Raw genomic sequence first — 14,803 nt, 5'->3', positions numbered from 1 at the left:
GCCGCACTGGTCAGGGAAGCTGTGCGAGAACGGGACAGGCGAGTCATGCAGGACGAGGCCACTGCGGAGAGAGAAGGATACGCAGGCCGTCAGAGAGGAGCTGGGGAAGAGATTCTGCAACTCAGAGCGGGGTGACTGGGTACAGATGAGGCCAGGGGGGTCAATGAGCTTGATTTGGCAGATGGTGGTTAAGCCCAGGAGTTAGCCTAAAATGCTTCCTCCCCTCAGTGGCCAACCTTCCTCCTATGTAGCAATCCCTCGTCCTCACTAGAGCCTCTGACCCCTATACTCACTGTAGCCCATGCCTTGCAGGAAGTACTTGATGGCCTCGGTCAGCTTGCCTGGCTGTGGAAGAAAAGATGAGGAGAGGGAGACAGTGAGGTGAGGTGAGGAGCTGCGCGGGAGTCCCAGGCCCTGGCAGCTTGGGAATGAATGGCCAAGGGTATCTAGTCCAGTGCCATGAATACCCCACCCCACGGATGGCAGGGGTACTCACCTGAGTCAGCTGGGGCTGACCTCCAGAGTCGGCCATCTGTTCAGGAGAGCGCCGCCCAGAGAAAGTGATACACACATGAATACAGTGAGCCGGGCTGGGAGGTAGAAAAAGGTCTCTCTCCCCTGCATCCCCACTGTAGGCCCTTAGGGGTTTCTTGTTTTATTGGTTTTGGTTGTTTTGTTTTTGTGTTTACTTCATCCACTCCGCTTGCTCCCAGGCAGGACCCTGGAGGCCTAGGCCTGGAAGCGGAATCTAGGATTCAGGATATACGGCTCTGGACAGGAGTCAGGCTGGGCATGGAGGAGGGTTACTGACCTTGAGGAAAGAAGTCTGGGTGGGGTCCAGCTTTGAGTTACATTCCACCTGGAGTAAGCAGGAAGCTGAATAAATGAGGCCACACTCCCTGTGGCCCCTCCCACCCAAAGGACCCAGGAACCCAGACCCCAGTTCCTTTCCTATCAGCCCCCTGCCATGTCCTTCTTACCAGGAATCAACCTCTTATGCACCAAAGTTGCTCTCCCTGTCCCAAACTGAGCTTGCCTCTTGGCAAGATACCCCTCTGACCACCACCATAGGACTCCAAACCTCCCTCACCCACTCCCAGATTCCCTACTGACCACTGCGTCTTCGTGGGGTGCCTGGTCTCCTACCACCAGCATCACGGGGCACCTAGAGGAACAGAGTTGGGGAGGAGGTGGTGAGTCCTGGCATTCCCTCACCCCCCTCCTTCCCAGAAGAGCAGCTGGAAAAATGTCTGGCTCCTATGAACTCACCAAGAGGATTCAAAGGCAGAAGACCTACTGGGTGGTGATTTGTTAATTGGGATGAGGTGGGAGGTGACAAGAAAATTGCCTGGCAAAACACTCTCTAAAACACTTCTAAACACTTCTAAAGGATATAAGCACCTAGGGAAGATCCAGGGAGAGAGGCAAAGCTGTATCTCTTAAAGTCTTACTTGAGGGTGATATCACCTCCACGCTCAAAGTTCAGGTCTCGGCGGCTAGAGAGAGGTTAAAAGAGGAGTAAGAATTTTAGGCAGGCAATGTTACCCATCCAGATATAAACTATCTCCCCCATGAAGCAGCTACCTTTCTATCCAAAACTACAATCATATATTGGTGACTAAAAGTGGGAACGAGGGCCAGCCAAGGGGCTCAGTTGGTTAAGAGCGTGAGTTCTAGGAAACAGGGTCACCTGTTCGATTCCCACATAGGCCAATGAGCTGCACGCGAGCTGAGCTGCTGCTGAGCTGCCAACAGGTGGCAAGATGGCTCAGCTGGTGAGAGCACGTGCTCCTAACAACAAGGTTGCTGGTTCGACTCCCACATGGGATGGTGGGCTATGCCCACCCGCAACTAAGATTGAACACGGCACCTTGAGCTGAGCTGCCCACAGGCGGCCGTAGGGCTCAGTGGTTGGAGCTTGCACTTTTAGCAACAAGGTTGCCAGTTTCACTCCCGTATGGGATGGTGGGCTATGCCCACCACAACTAAGATTGAACAGGGCACCTTGAGCTGAGTGGCCGTGAGCTGCTGACGGGTGGCCGGATGGCAACTGGACTTGGAGCTGAGCTAGCTGCACCCTCCACAACTAAGACTGAAGGACAACAATGGCTGTTCCCCTTCCCCAATTCCCCAATAAAATCTTTTAAAAAAAAGTGGGAACAAAAAGGGAAGGTGATAGGTGATAGGTGATAGGCGGGCCTCAAGCACAATCCCTACAGACACTGCGCCCCAAGTCCCTGGTCAGAGGGTGGTGAACAGGGAGGAAGGGCACAAGGACAGATCATCATCTTACTTCCGGAAATCCAAAACTGCAAGGGAAGTAAACAGGAGACAGGGGGACAGCTCCTCACAATTCTTCCCTCTGGGTCTGTCCTGCAGCTGCCCCAGCTGCACAGCAAATCCCACCCTCCCTGCACACCGTGGACCTTCCGGACTTCTGCCTCCTCCTCTCTGGCCTCCCCATCACCCCCGGTCACTGCTTCTACATTGCTTTCACATGCACACGCGCACACACACACTGCCCACTCACTTGTTATAGCTGTTCCAGTACAGTTCAATGTTCTCCAGGTTGGGTGCATGTGTAATGATATTTCTATACTTTTGTATCAACTCAGAATTTCCAGACAGCTCTTCCTGAAGTAAAGAAGGCGGAGAAAAATTAGGGTGGGGAAGAGAAGCCAACAGTTCCTGGATGTGAAGCGGCAAGCTTTCTTCCCTCCCTACATCCTGTCCCAGCTAAGGGATTCACCCTAAGCACTCAAGTCCCTGCTGGTCCTCTCTTCTCCCTCCATCTTCCACAACCACTTACCGGGCTGAAAAGATGTCCAAGAATCATCTCCGAAATGGAAGAGGTAAGGCCTGTAAGCTGTCAGGAAAGGGCAGGTGAGAAAGCTCAAGATATTATGGGGAGAAGAGACCCAGAAATAGTGACCCAGCTTCTTTCCTGCTCTATGCCCCCCTCCCCCCCACCCCCGTTGAAGTTTACAGGCCAATCAGTTATACTGATAGAGCCTAACTGGACCCATATAAGGGAACCCCCACCCTAGATCTCAGCACACAGGCCCCTCCAAACCTTGTGGGCTGCCCAGTCCATCCAACCCTTGGCATTGGGATCAATGTTGATGAGGACAAGACCCTCAACTGTATCCTGGTGGTTAAGCTGAAGGGCAGCAGAAAGCAGGGAAATCAGAGGCGGGGCATGGCCATGTCCCCTCGCCGCTGAGTTTCACCCACTCTTAGGGTCCCATGGGGCCTCTCCCCCCACCCTTGGACCCATGTCCTCCCGGCACACACACACTAGCGCACAATACTCTCTTCATCAGCCTGCCACGGGCCTTAGACCTGCCTTTCCCTATCTGGTGATTTTTATTTCTTACAGCATATCGTGACAGGATGTAGGCTCCAGCTCCAACACCAACTCCAATTATTGTGGAGAAACTGTAGAAGGGAAATGTATGTCCAATGAGCCCTGGTGTCCAAAACTTTGATTCTCCAAACTCCTCACCCTCTTTCCTAAGGCCACAGGCACCAAGGACAGAAAGGGACCTGCCAAAGAGCTCAAAAGCTAACACTTATAATCAGTGTAAGACCCTGAAGTCTTTCCCCAGCTCCCTCTTGGAGAACTAGTATCTTAAAAAGAAACACCCACCCACCAACACACCAGATACTCTTTTCCTAGGCAGCTTTTTGTCCATTCTGTTTTCAGGAGCTAGTTCAGCTTGTTCCATTTTAGTTCCTGGTTCCTCTAGAGGAACTGAAAAGAAGGGAACTTGAAGCAAGATGTAAAAAAAAAAAAAACACAACACGACTTCAGGGAACAGGAAGAGTGGGGCTAAAGAGAGCCAAAGGTTAAACCAGAGCTGCCTGGGTCTCTGGTGTCCAGGATAAGCCAAGCCAAGGAGAGGCCAGGAGTCATCAGTGCTTCATGTACATGCCAAGGAGGCCTTGCCTGGCCTTCTCCTTCTCCCACTCTCCCTCACACACAGGGCTCCCAGCTCCCAGGTGTGCATATGGGGGGGGGGGAGGAACTGAGGAACAGAGACAGGTCTGTCTGGTTCCTCAGGGATTATGTCACCCCCTCCTTTTCCTCTCTAGCTTCCTGATCCCTCCTCAGCCTGAGGCAGGGCCTCCCATAGTCCCTTCCTTTTTCTGTCCTCCATCCTTTAGGCCTGCTCGGCTGACTCAAGTCAGTTTTCCAAACCCACCCTCCTTCCTCTCAACAATCAGGTTGGGAGCATGGCGCCAAGAAGGATCTATCTAGGCCAGAGACCAAAACTCGCCCAGGAACCCTGGTGGACATAGGAGTTTTAAAGGCCACTTTGTGCTGGAAAGAGAACTCTGGTTTGAAGTGATCCCCAGGCTTCTTACTTTAAGTACTGCAGGATACAAGGGATCATGTCCGCAAGCTGGTCCAGAGACGGGTACTGATATCTGGGGAAGAGAGGAATGTTAAGGAAAAAACCAACCTGCCCCCACTGTCATCCTGTCGCAGAATCACCATTGCCCCCCCTTTCCTCCTCCCTTAGTCCAATCCTCCCTATACCTGCCCTGTACCTCACAGTCTGATAAGGAGGGAAGGAGCTAATTCTCACCCCAAAGGGAATACAGGAGCCCCCTCTTCCATCCCAGGAGCATCCACGTGAACCCGTACGAAGTTCTGAATGATTTCCTGCATATCCCCGAACTGAAACAGCGGCTGGAAGCAAGATTTATCTAAAGAGAATCCCCATAACCCCAACAGTAGAATCAGACAGGAGACCGTATCCCCGAGTCAGAACCCACCCTCTTTCTTTCAATGCCAGAGTCAGACTAGGAGAGAACTTCTCCTTGACATGCCACATGGCTCCCTTCCTGCCCATGCGGACCCTCCCCCCAGGCTCTTCCCAAAAGGAGTGGGAAGGGAAGTGAAGATCCTTACAGTTGAGTCCCACATCATGGTAGGTGAGTATCGCTGGGCGTTTTGGTTTGGGGGTGCCATAGACAGTAAAACTGACAGAGCCATAAGGTGTCTCCACAGAGTGAGTCTGCAGGAAAACAGGTCACCATCAGGTAGGAATTAGGCTGAGAGGAAAAGAGGCAGAAGGACCTCCACAAAAGTTGGGGAGTTGGTGTGGGGCAAAAAAGGAAAAGGGAACAAAGTATTAGCAATACGCTCAGCAAGAATTTAGTTCAGGTAAATATGACAGTGAAAGATGATTTTTGAAGGTGGAAAAGAATAATAAAAGATTGGAGAGCATCAAGGAACTCTGAAAAGCGAAAAGGGAAGAAAAAAAGATGGGGATGGGAAAGGACAGGACTTGAAGGAAGCAGAAAAGAGAGCCAGGTAGTGGGGGGAGGAGAGCCCCTCCTCCCACCCTGGGACTGCCCCAAGCTGTTACCTGTCCCTGGTCCAGGAGGATTCGGGCAGCTAACTCAGCCTCCTGGGGAGAGACACACACAGACAGAAACACACAGCCATGTAGAGTCACAGATGGAGAGACAGACACAGATAAAAAGAGGTAGGAAGAGAGACCACGAGATCAGAGACAGAAAGATGACAAGAGACATGGAAAGGATGAAGATTAGTACAGTGGCATGACAAAGGCCTGGACTCCAAATTATGGTATATAGGGAGAGAAAGTTGGGTACAGGTGGAGAAAGTGGGGGTGTGGGTTAGAAGGCGATTCTGGGTTTGGAAAGGTAGGCGATGAGGAGGATGCCTGGAGGTCTGGAATTCGGGTGTGGGGATCAGAGAGTATCTAATAACCTTGGCCATCTCAGGTGTCTGCCCTGGCAACAGTGGCTTCTCCTCTGTGATCTGCACCTCCTGCAGCTCCGTCATGGTGGCCTGGCAGGGTAAGGAAACACCGAGATTGGGGAGGTTGTCTCTACACTCCCACATCTCCTTGAATACCTGCCTCCTCTCTCAGGACAGGACAATGCAGGGTGCAGGTGGCCCCAGGAGCTGAAGACGACTCCAGGACACAGAAAGCCTTTCCTGCCCCAGCTCCATGTCCAGGCCACTGGGAGAAGGGGTTGTGTAAGAACCAGGACAGCACTTCTCCAGCACTTCTCCTCGAACTGGCCATCCCCACTGTTCCCCTCAACACCCACACCTCGGGACCCTCCTCCCCTGTTCTGGAAGTAAATATCAGGGTGGACCAGCAACAGTCCAGTTTCCCAGGCTGTATTAAAGGGCCACCCCACACCCCCAGTTAGGTAGGGGGTGAAACTCGTGGCTCAGTGACTGGGTACTCCAAAAGTACTAAGGGATGAATAGTGAGACATCACAACTGACTATAACCTTCAACTAAAGCCCCAAGGTCAGCAGCTCAAAAGGAAAGGGGCTAAAAATGACCTGAGTAACATGACTAAGAGGGGGAGGGGAGAAACAAGAAAAGAGGGACAAGGGACATCTGTGCCCAACTGACCCAAAGTCTCCCTTCTTCCCAAGGCTGTCCCTCCCCACTGAATAAATTAGCATATATTCAACATTAGTGGGGCCAGTGAGGAGCAGAGCATGCCTGCAGACATGCACAGTAAAGAGCCTGCAGCCTGGGGGTGGGGTCACTTACTGGGCTCCTATTGGCTGGATTCAATGGGGTTAGGGGTCAGGGTTCTCACTGCTCCTGGCTCTGGGGTCTGAGAAAACAAGGCAATGAGGTGAATGACATGGGAGACAGACCCTGGGTCTTTTAGGGACAGAAAGAAACCCTCAGCCAAGACCTGGACTATCTGAGTCACCAACCCTCCCCAGGTCACTAATCCTCCCCAGTCTGTACCCCTGAGTCCAGTGAATACATCTTCTCTAGGTTTCAGCTAGAACCAATACAGGCTGGAGGGGCCTGCGGGGAACACGGAGAACTGGTGTCAAGTCCAGGCTGGGGCGAGGAAAGAAGGAAGTGCTGATGTGGAGAAAGGAGCGTGGCTTGTGTCAGCGCCTCTGGATTCTAGTCCCGGGCTTTTCCTCTACTGGTGTGACCTTGGCCCAGTCAGTACTACTCTTGGCTTCAATTTTCCATTTGCAAACTAGAAGTGGAGACTAGGGGATCCCCAGAACTTTTGACAGCTCTCGAGTGAGATGGGGTAGCAGAGCATGGCTGCTTCCCTCCGCCATGAAAAAAAAAAAGAATTTTAAAAGCCTCGTGCCTTCTCTTATCTCCTCCACCCAGTCTCGGTGTAGGTCCCGCGAGTGGAGAAAGGCGAGGAAGGCGGTCCCAAAATCTCCTCCCAGCCTCCCCTGACTGACGACCCGCAAGGGCCGAGCGTCAGCTGGGCAAGATGGATAGGAGGAATGGGACTGACCGGGCCCAGCACCCGGGACCGGTCTGTACGAGTCCCTACGCTGCCCGCCCGCGTGGGGACCGACATCCTTGCGCGGCGGGCACTGAGCTCCCTGGACCCTGGACACAACCTCGCGCACGCCCCAAACACGCCCTGCTGCTCGCCGAACCTCGTCTTTGTGCGCAGCAGCCCAGCGCCCCCTCCTCGCGGGCCCCTTCCCCCAGCGGTCGGCTACCAGAGATTAGGATCAAACCGCCCACCGGCCCTGCTGGCGCCAGCCAGGCCCTTCGGCCCCTCGCCTGCCCCTCCCCCTACCTGCTGCCTCCGCGGCCGCTTCCACCTTCACTTGCCTTTGACTCTCCGGCCCGCCCGAACTCGGGCTCCCCGCAGACCCGCCCCCGGCCCGCCCACCGGCCGCCAGCTCCCCGCGGATCCGCCCCAGACCCCCAGTAAACACGCCCCCCTTACCCCGCCCCAGGCTGTCTGCCGCTCCGGAGGGCGACTGTGCGGGCGGGGGCGGTGGAGGGGAACTCTAAGAAAAGCAAACTGTGGGTGCTTCCAGTGTCCGCGCGCGCTCCCTACACATCCTCTCGCAACCAGGCGGTCGTGGGGTGTGCAGGGATCCCTGAGTCCTACGGGGAATCCCCACGGCCGCCCTCAACACCACCCACCCGTGACCTGGGTCTGCCTGTCGCACTGTGGCCCCTTTCCTTCGCCCCCATACTCATTTGAGGGGTCGAGTAGGGGGAGGCGAACCCAGGGTGCTGACACCCACGATTTCGACTCCGCCTGCCCGGAAGGAGCCTGGTTCAGGAAGGAGGAGGTGGGCGGGGATCGCTGCAGAGGAGGTGGGGGTCTCGCCAGCTGGGAGGGGCAGGTGTGCCAGCACTGACTGGGGAGTGGGGGTGGGGGGGACGTCGAGGGAGCTGGAGTTCCAACTCCGGGGCGCCCAGGGTCCTGGTACCTCCTCTTTCTGCTGCGTCCTGACGCCTGCTGTCCGGCTGCTCCCAGAGAAGTTGGAAAACAAGGCGGAGAAGGGGGGGCGGGGAATGCGGGGGACCGCTATAAATAGAGGGAGATTGCAAGAGGGGGGAAGAGGATGGCCAACGGGGAGTCCCGGGTCAAGGCCCCAAGGGGGGGCGGGGGGAGGGGCCAGGGACCCCCAGGAGCTCTGACTCTGGGGTAAACAGGCGCGGAGGCGGAGTTACTCTGCGAGGGTGGAGTGGGGGCTTGAGGAGGACGCAGTGTCCCGGGCTGGAACCCAAGAGACCCTGTGGCTTCGGCGCTAACCCCTCCTAGTCCGGCCCAAAGAAGGAAGGTGAGACCAGCTCGGCCCAACCGAATCGCAATGCCCAGGCGACGGTTTCTCAGGGACTGCTGCGTCTCTCTGAGGGCCTGGGTGCATTTGCTCCCCTGGACTCCTCACTTGCTCTGCCATCGCCCTACCTAGGTGCACCCTCCCTGTGCCCCTAAGAGGAAGGCCACCTTGAATGGGATAGTGATGTGGCTAAGGGAATTCGAAGTTGCCTTAGACAAAAGGAAACCAGATTGAATGTCTCCCCACCAGCACCCCTTCCAGCTCCCCTCCCCCCAGGGTCCCCACCCCATTCTCCTTCAGCCTGGTTCCTGAGTTGCCATTTGGGGGCTGGGCACCAGGCCAGTTGGGAACAATGGCCAATGGAACTGAAGCTGCCAACTGCAACACCAGCAGAGACTGCCACCCCCCAAGACCCCCAAATTGCCCTCCTGCCTGGGAACTACCCCCTCACCGCCCACAACCCCCTCCCCCCCTCATCCAAGGAACATCAATGCCCCTTTCATCCCCACTTGGCAGGGTCTATTGGAAAGAAGGAGGGGCTAAGAGAAAGGAGGTAACCCAGAGTAGGAGAACTGGTCAGGATAAAAGCCAGCTTTCAACAATCCCAAATCTAAAGGACCCCCCTACATTCCCTAATTTGGAGCACCCAAGGTTTCCTCTATTTCCTTCCCCCACTCCCTTCATAGCTATTTTCCCAGAAACTGGCACAGAAGCTGGACACTCTGGCTTCTTGCCTAGTCCCTTCTCCCCTCTGGATGCCAGTTTAACACTCTCCTGAACAAGGAAAACCTGCTGGAATTAGAGCATACATAAAGATGCCTAGGAAAGGAGACAGATCTTACCAGCCCTCCTGGAACTGGGTGAGAAAGAATGTCTAGAGTTAGAACTTTTGTTTGCTGCTTTCTCTGATGTGTCTAAAGTAGTCTTACTTGGAGTGGGGGAGGGAAGGACCTGGAGGTTCCAGCATCTAAATTCGTCTCTAGGTCAGGATGACTCAGGGGGAACCTGATAAGGGGCCTACGCAGGGGCAGGCAGGAGGTGGGAAATTTCCACTGGGGATCTATTAGCTTCCTAGTCCTAGGGGTCTCAGTCTGCAGGCAGAAATGAGGCTGCTTCTGCCCCTAAGGTAAGGTTACTCTCTGTCAGGGCAGGTCCTAGCCCAACCCTGGTGTAAGTGGCCCAACAAGGATAACCTCTCTAACTTCCGTTTCTTAGGCCAGAAGCAGCTTCAAACGGTGCCTTCAACTAAGCAACAGTTTTCAGTACCTGCTATGTATGCAAGCCACTGTATAGATGGAATTCAAAGAAGTGTAAAGTCTAATCATACTCTCTGTAGTCTAGAAGCTTATGTTCGAATAGTTGAGAGAAGCTATAAAGAGAGAAAAAGTCAAGAAAAACGATCTTTATATAAGATGAATTGTTTAGACAATAAATCCTATGGCAATAGTTTCCCACCCTTCTCAAGTGGGAGATCAGAGAGTTCCATCCCCACATCTTGGTTTTAGTATCTTCTGATAGAGATAACCATTAATTCAGCAATACTTTCAAGTAAGTTTGTACAGTATTCTGATAACCACATCATCTATGTATATAGTAATACCTACGTGTGCAAATGAATATTATTTATTCATTGGTGATCTTCTATGTACATATAGATTCCAGGAGCCCTTGCAATAATTCAGAAATCCTCACCCCAGTAGACTGCAGCCCACACAGGCTAGGATCCATTGTCTTAGTATAATTCAGAGGAGGAAAAGGCTTCAGTTCCTAGGGTGAACCACCCTATGAGGAGTGCAACCATGGAGTATTTGAGTAGGAGAGAGGGGCATTCTATCCAAGAAGAGCCTGAGGGAAAGTTTGGGGGCAGAAATATACAGTTATTTTGAAGAATGGAATAGTAGCTACTTTTTGCAAGGTACTTCCCGTGTAGTATTCCCCAATACTATAGGATAAATATTGTCCTCACTGTACATATGAGGAAACTGAAGCTTAGAGATGTTTAGTGACTTGCCCAAGGCCAACCAGCCAGTAAAGGACATATCTAGGACTCAAGTCCTGACTCTGAATCATTCCACTCCAAGGCTATGTATACTCTTTCCACTATGAGGTAGCCTCTCAAGCACATAATGATTAGGCCATTATGGCCCCAGATGAAGAATAATGTTGATGAGAGGTGGCTTATATTTGGTAAGGTAGGTTGGGGTCAAGTGTGAAGGTCCTTAAACGACAAGCAAAAAGGTTTGACACCAAAGATGCATAGAGCAGAAGTTCTTGAGCAGGAGTAATGGATAAAAAATAGTTTTGTGAAAATTAATCTGATGGGGGGTAATAGAGATGGATTATGGGGTGGGTGGGGGTGAAGAATTCAACTTAGTAAAGAGGTCATTTAGAAGCTAGGGTAATCAACTAGATATAAGATGATAGGGACTTCATGTATGGGAGTAATAGGAATGGAAAGAAAGGAATGGATTTGTAAGACAAGGAAAAAACATTCATGGGAATTGGTGACTGATTAGACAGAAAGGAGAGGGAAGTCGCCAACCTAGTTGCTCTATTTTGGGATCTCTGACATTCACCCATCTAGATGGTTTCTGGCTAGAGAAAAGGCTAGAGGAACCCCTAAGGAAAATTCTTGACCTGCACAGAAACTTATCTGGAAGAATTTCAGAGTCAGACCCACCTTCACTCTGACCTATTTCACCCTGACCCACCCAGATCTGTTATACTCTAAGGCCTGTGCCCTTTCCATATTAGGCCCAACATTGGACACCATTTAAAGCTCTTACTGAGGTTAGTCTGCCAAAGCCAGTGGGATTCTCCCTGTTGGCCTGGGCCTGGAGAGTAATATTGGACTGATGCCAACCTGTTTTTATTAACTCCTCCCCCCAGCTCTCCTCAGCTTTTGTTGAGGGGCAGGAGCATAAGGTAATTTGACCAGGACCCAGAGGACTTGGTCAAGCTGGACTGGAATGATGAGGGAAGTTGGATCATCTGCAGAGATCAGAAGGTTGGCAACTTGCTCAATGCAACATGCAAGGTAGGAAAACCAAAAGACCCCTCCCCCCCAAAACTAGGGCTGTAGCTGAGGTGATGTCACAGAAACACTACTGAGGTCATAGAAACTTCCCTCTCCTCCCCACTTCTGTCTCTGCATTGCCACATAGTCTCCCCAGCCAGCTGGTTCCCACATATCTGCATACACTTACATACAAAGGCTGGGAAGGGTCAGACACCATCCGGACACTCTTAGGTACCAAAAGTGGGGACGTGGGTGGTGGTGATGATTACTCAGCATGTGGGATCTCCACTAATATCTCTAGAGCTGAGAGCAGTAGGTGGGATGGGAGTGAGAGGGAAGTGGGGAGAGAGGAACAGGGAGGAGGGGTTTATTCCTACTGCTGATTCAGATTTTATCTTAACTCCCCATGCATCTTACTCCTGAGTCCTCCCTTCCCCTCCTTCCTCTGCCCCCGAGTCTCCACCTTTACTGTCCTCCCCCACCTCCAGCTGACCATGGCATCAGAAGCAGAAAAAACATTCCAGCGGTTTGCTGTCTTCGGAGAGTCATCAAGCAGTGGCACTGAAATGAACAACAAGAACTTCTCCAAGCTGTGCAAAGACTGTGGCATCATGGATGGCAAGACAGTCACCTCCACTGATGTGGACATTGTGTTCAGCAAAGTCAAGTAAGGAACCAAACATGGAAGTGGGGGTGGTGAGTAGAACAAACAAGCTAGTGGGACATGGAAGAGTCCATGTGATGGACCATTTGTAATGGGGCTACTGAGCATCTACTGGGTACCTGGCATTGTCTACTCCCTGTCTTGCAGACACTAGGTGGCCAAGTCTGAGTAAGGGGAGGGTTGGACCTTAGAAAGTGACGAGTTCATGTTCCAGAGTTCCTGGATTTGTCTCACTGACCAGGGCCAAGAATGCTCGAACCATCACATTTGAACAGTTCCAGGAAGCAATGAAGGAACTGGGCCAGAAGCGGTTCAAGGGGAAGAACCCAGATGAAGCCCTGGAGAACATTTATAAACACATGGAGGGCAAGGATCCAGCTATCACGGGTGTTACTGTGAGTGTCATTCTTCATCCCTAATGCTTGACCCTACTTCCCTAAATCTCTTATGCTCCGTTTCCTCTCCCACCCTTACGCCCGCCAGTAGTGGTACTGTCAGGGGACAGGGCAGAAAGCCTCTGTGGCACTGTTGGTACTGGAACAGACTTGAGAGATCATCTAGTCATTTCAGAGGTGAGGAAACTGTAGCCCAGAGAGGGGAAGTGACTTGCCCAAGGTCCACAGCTATTATAATCGTCAAATTTAGACTCATTCCCAAGAGTCCAGCATTTGAGCTGGGCAACTAGGGCCTGATGGACACTGAGTGCAGAGAACTTGGTACCTGATCCCCACTTCTCTTCCTGCTCTTATGTAAGGTCTAATCTCTGACTTCTTGCCTCTCACCCACTCTCTGTTTCCTATCTGTCCCCTCTCTACTAAGAGCTCTTTCTACTCTAGGTTTCAAATAAGACCTACCCTGTAGGAGGGACCTTGCATATTGAGCCTGGGGTTGAAGTTATCTGGCTTCAGTCTGGCCAAAATAACTCCCCTGGAAGCAGAAAAATCCACACATAGTCCACTCACTCCCATATACTAGACTCCTCCTCCCCCATGAGTGGGTGGCTTTTGTCACAGTTCCTGCCCATGGCAGCATCTGGGCCCTGAGAAAGCAGCACCATGCCATAGGTAGAACAAGAGCTCTGAGAACCAGCAGAATCAAAAACCATCTTTAGAGAAGGGGTGTGATAGTGGATGGGAAGGAAAGGGGATCAGACCCGTTATCCTCTGGCTTGCAGAAAGCAACTACCGTGGGTGGGGTGAGCCGACTGACAGACACCAGCAAGTACACTGGCTCCCACAAGGAGCGCTTTGACGAGAGTGGCAAGGGCAAAGGCATCGCAGGACGGGAAGAGATGACTGACAACTCAGGCTATGTGAGTGGCTACACGGGTGCCGGCACCTATGACAAAAAGGACAAGTAGGGAGCAGCTTCATCTTAGTCTGCCAGCCCTTGACCATGCATCTTTAACATCGGGAGGCTTGGAGAACAATAAACATCTGTGTGTGCAACAGCTCATGATCTCTGTCTGCCACCAGAGTGAGGGATGGGTGGGCCTTTGGGTGTACAGAGAGAGAGAGGAGGGGAGAGAAAGCCCAAGGAGTCGGGGTTTCCAGCTCTCCATTTCTTGCCCTACTTAGCCTGATGCCTCCAAGCCATAAGGTAGCATTCCCCTAAACAACTCTTCTAAGATCAGAGCTGTGGAATATATTTGGAGGTAAGAGATAAACCAACTGTGGAGGCAAAAGTATTTGCTACTTGCATTCACATATTACTGGTATGCACCCCCTTCTACCCGCCAAAGGGGAGTAGCAATTCCTGATCTGATGAAGGATGACCCAGATACCACTAACCAGACCCCTGTCCCTTCACTTTCCTCGTCTACTGCAATGCAGGTTTTGTTGGGGGAGAAATAGAAGCCAGCTAAAGTGGGCCAAGGATCTACTTAGGCTGATTCCTATTACAAGTTTGTCCCAGAGCTGGGGGAAGGGATACTCTGTTGGCAACACCTAGCCTGAAGTGAGTTTTACCCCCACTGCACCTCCATCATAGTTCACATGGAACAGAAGAGCCTATCGATTGCTACAGGTAGACCAGGAAGATGGCCAGGGTGGGGAACCTCCAGGACTTCAAGAGCAGGAGTTCTAGTGCACTGAGGAAAAAGGGATGAAATTAGAACTGAGTCAGATGTGTCTTTCATCTTTTTATTTTTAAATGATTATAGATGCACAGGAAGATACAAAAATAGTACAGAGAGGTTCCATGTACCCTTCACCCAGTTTCATCCAATGGTGATATCTTACATAACTCAGATGTGTCTTTAAAGCCTTCTGGGTGCTTCTCAAATCTGAGGCATGCCCTCCACGATCTGATCCACCCTTCCAGCTTCTTATCCCTTTTGAAATAGGTCGGGGCACACCAAGTTAAAAAAAAACAAAAACAAAAAACCTTCTGTAACTACAGCTAGGCCCACTTCACCCATCTTGTCAGCAGTAGATCCTAGAGTTTGGAAGACATCAGGAGAAGCTTTGGAAAGGAACAGGATATAGGAGTCTTCGGGGGGATAGGTCAAAGAAGGTAACTTGAAACTCCGGTGAGCCTG

The 14,803-nt window shown here is 51.9% G+C and overlaps 3 protein-coding genes across 7 annotated transcripts in view; 1 reads left to right on the top strand and 2 right to left on the bottom strand.

The window, feature by feature from the left end:
• NDRG2 (NDRG family member 2) overlaps positions 1 to 8,303 on the bottom strand; it is a 9,611-nt gene extending 1,308 nt beyond the window's left edge. The window contains exons 1-16 of the mRNA XM_019628719.1: positions 8,228 to 8,303; positions 5,747 to 5,827; positions 5,379 to 5,420; positions 4,919 to 5,024; positions 4,593 to 4,713; positions 4,369 to 4,431; positions 3,378 to 3,438; positions 3,074 to 3,160; positions 2,810 to 2,866; positions 2,531 to 2,634; positions 1,452 to 1,496; positions 1,114 to 1,165; positions 812 to 859; positions 497 to 532; positions 294 to 345; positions 3 to 61 (exon numbers count right to left, since the gene is read on the bottom strand). Coding sequence (XP_019484264.1) covers positions 3 to 61; positions 294 to 345; positions 497 to 532; positions 812 to 859; positions 1,114 to 1,165; positions 1,452 to 1,496; positions 2,531 to 2,634; positions 2,810 to 2,866; positions 3,074 to 3,160; positions 3,378 to 3,438; positions 4,369 to 4,431; positions 4,593 to 4,713; positions 4,919 to 5,024; positions 5,379 to 5,420; positions 5,747 to 5,821 — 1,008 coding nt within the window. The 5' untranslated portion in view covers positions 5,822 to 5,827; positions 8,228 to 8,303. The remainder of the gene's footprint in view (positions 1 to 2; positions 62 to 293; positions 346 to 496; positions 533 to 811; positions 860 to 1,113; positions 1,166 to 1,451; positions 1,497 to 2,530; positions 2,635 to 2,809; positions 2,867 to 3,073; positions 3,161 to 3,377; positions 3,439 to 4,368; positions 4,432 to 4,592; positions 4,714 to 4,918; positions 5,025 to 5,378; positions 5,421 to 5,746; positions 5,828 to 8,227) is intronic.
• TPPP2 (tubulin polymerization promoting protein family member 2) lies at positions 7,816 to 14,800 on the top strand. Of its 5 annotated transcripts, none has more exons than XM_019628774.1 (5): positions 7,816 to 8,086; positions 11,471 to 11,618; positions 12,089 to 12,267; positions 12,506 to 12,659; positions 13,439 to 14,800. In XM_019628774.1, the coding sequence occupies exons 3-5, from the start codon at positions 12,095 to 12,097 to the stop codon at positions 13,622 to 13,624; spliced, it is 513 nt and encodes a 170-aa protein (XP_019484319.1). In that variant the 5' UTR covers positions 7,816 to 8,086; positions 11,471 to 11,618; positions 12,089 to 12,094; the 3' UTR covers positions 13,625 to 14,800. The 5 variants fall into 5 exon arrangements, with proteins under 5 accessions (XP_019484319.1, XP_019484320.1, XP_019484322.1 ...); XM_019628775.1 differs by having other exon boundaries at positions 7,816 to 8,111; XM_019628777.1 differs by lacking the exon at positions 7,816 to 8,086 and adding an exon at positions 8,394 to 8,581.
• RNASE13 (ribonuclease A family member 13 (inactive)) overlaps positions 14,713 to 14,803 on the bottom strand; it is a 31,877-nt gene continuing 31,786 nt past the window's right edge. The window contains exon 4 of the transcript XR_002122370.1: positions 14,713 to 14,800. The gene's annotated coding sequence lies outside the window, so the exon portion shown is untranslated. The remainder of the gene's footprint in view (positions 14,801 to 14,803) is intronic.

The sequence above is a fragment of the Hipposideros armiger genome, unplaced genomic scaffold (genome assembly GCF_001890085.2).
Source record: "Hipposideros armiger isolate ML-2016 unplaced genomic scaffold, ASM189008v1 scaffold_807, whole genome shotgun sequence".
Taxonomy (NCBI): Eukaryota; Metazoa; Chordata; class Mammalia; order Chiroptera; family Hipposideridae; genus Hipposideros; species Hipposideros armiger.
Note: the sequence above shows the minus strand (reverse complement) of the source record. Positions and strands in the feature narration are given on the sequence as shown.

Bases quoted from the DNA above. Each gene is read 5' to 3' on its own strand.
- TPPP2 (XM_019628774.1), top strand. From the start codon at position 12,095: ATGGCATCAGAAGCAGAAAAAACATTCCAGCGGTTTGCTGTCTTCGGA. The intron at 12,268-12,505 runs GTAAGGAACCAA...CTCACTGACCAG, and splicing joins ATTGTGTTCAGCAAAGTCAA to GGCCAAGAATGCTCGAACCA. The intron at 12,660-13,438 runs GTGAGTGTCATT...TCTGGCTTGCAG, and splicing joins CAGCTATCACGGGTGTTACT to AAAGCAACTACCGTGGGTGG.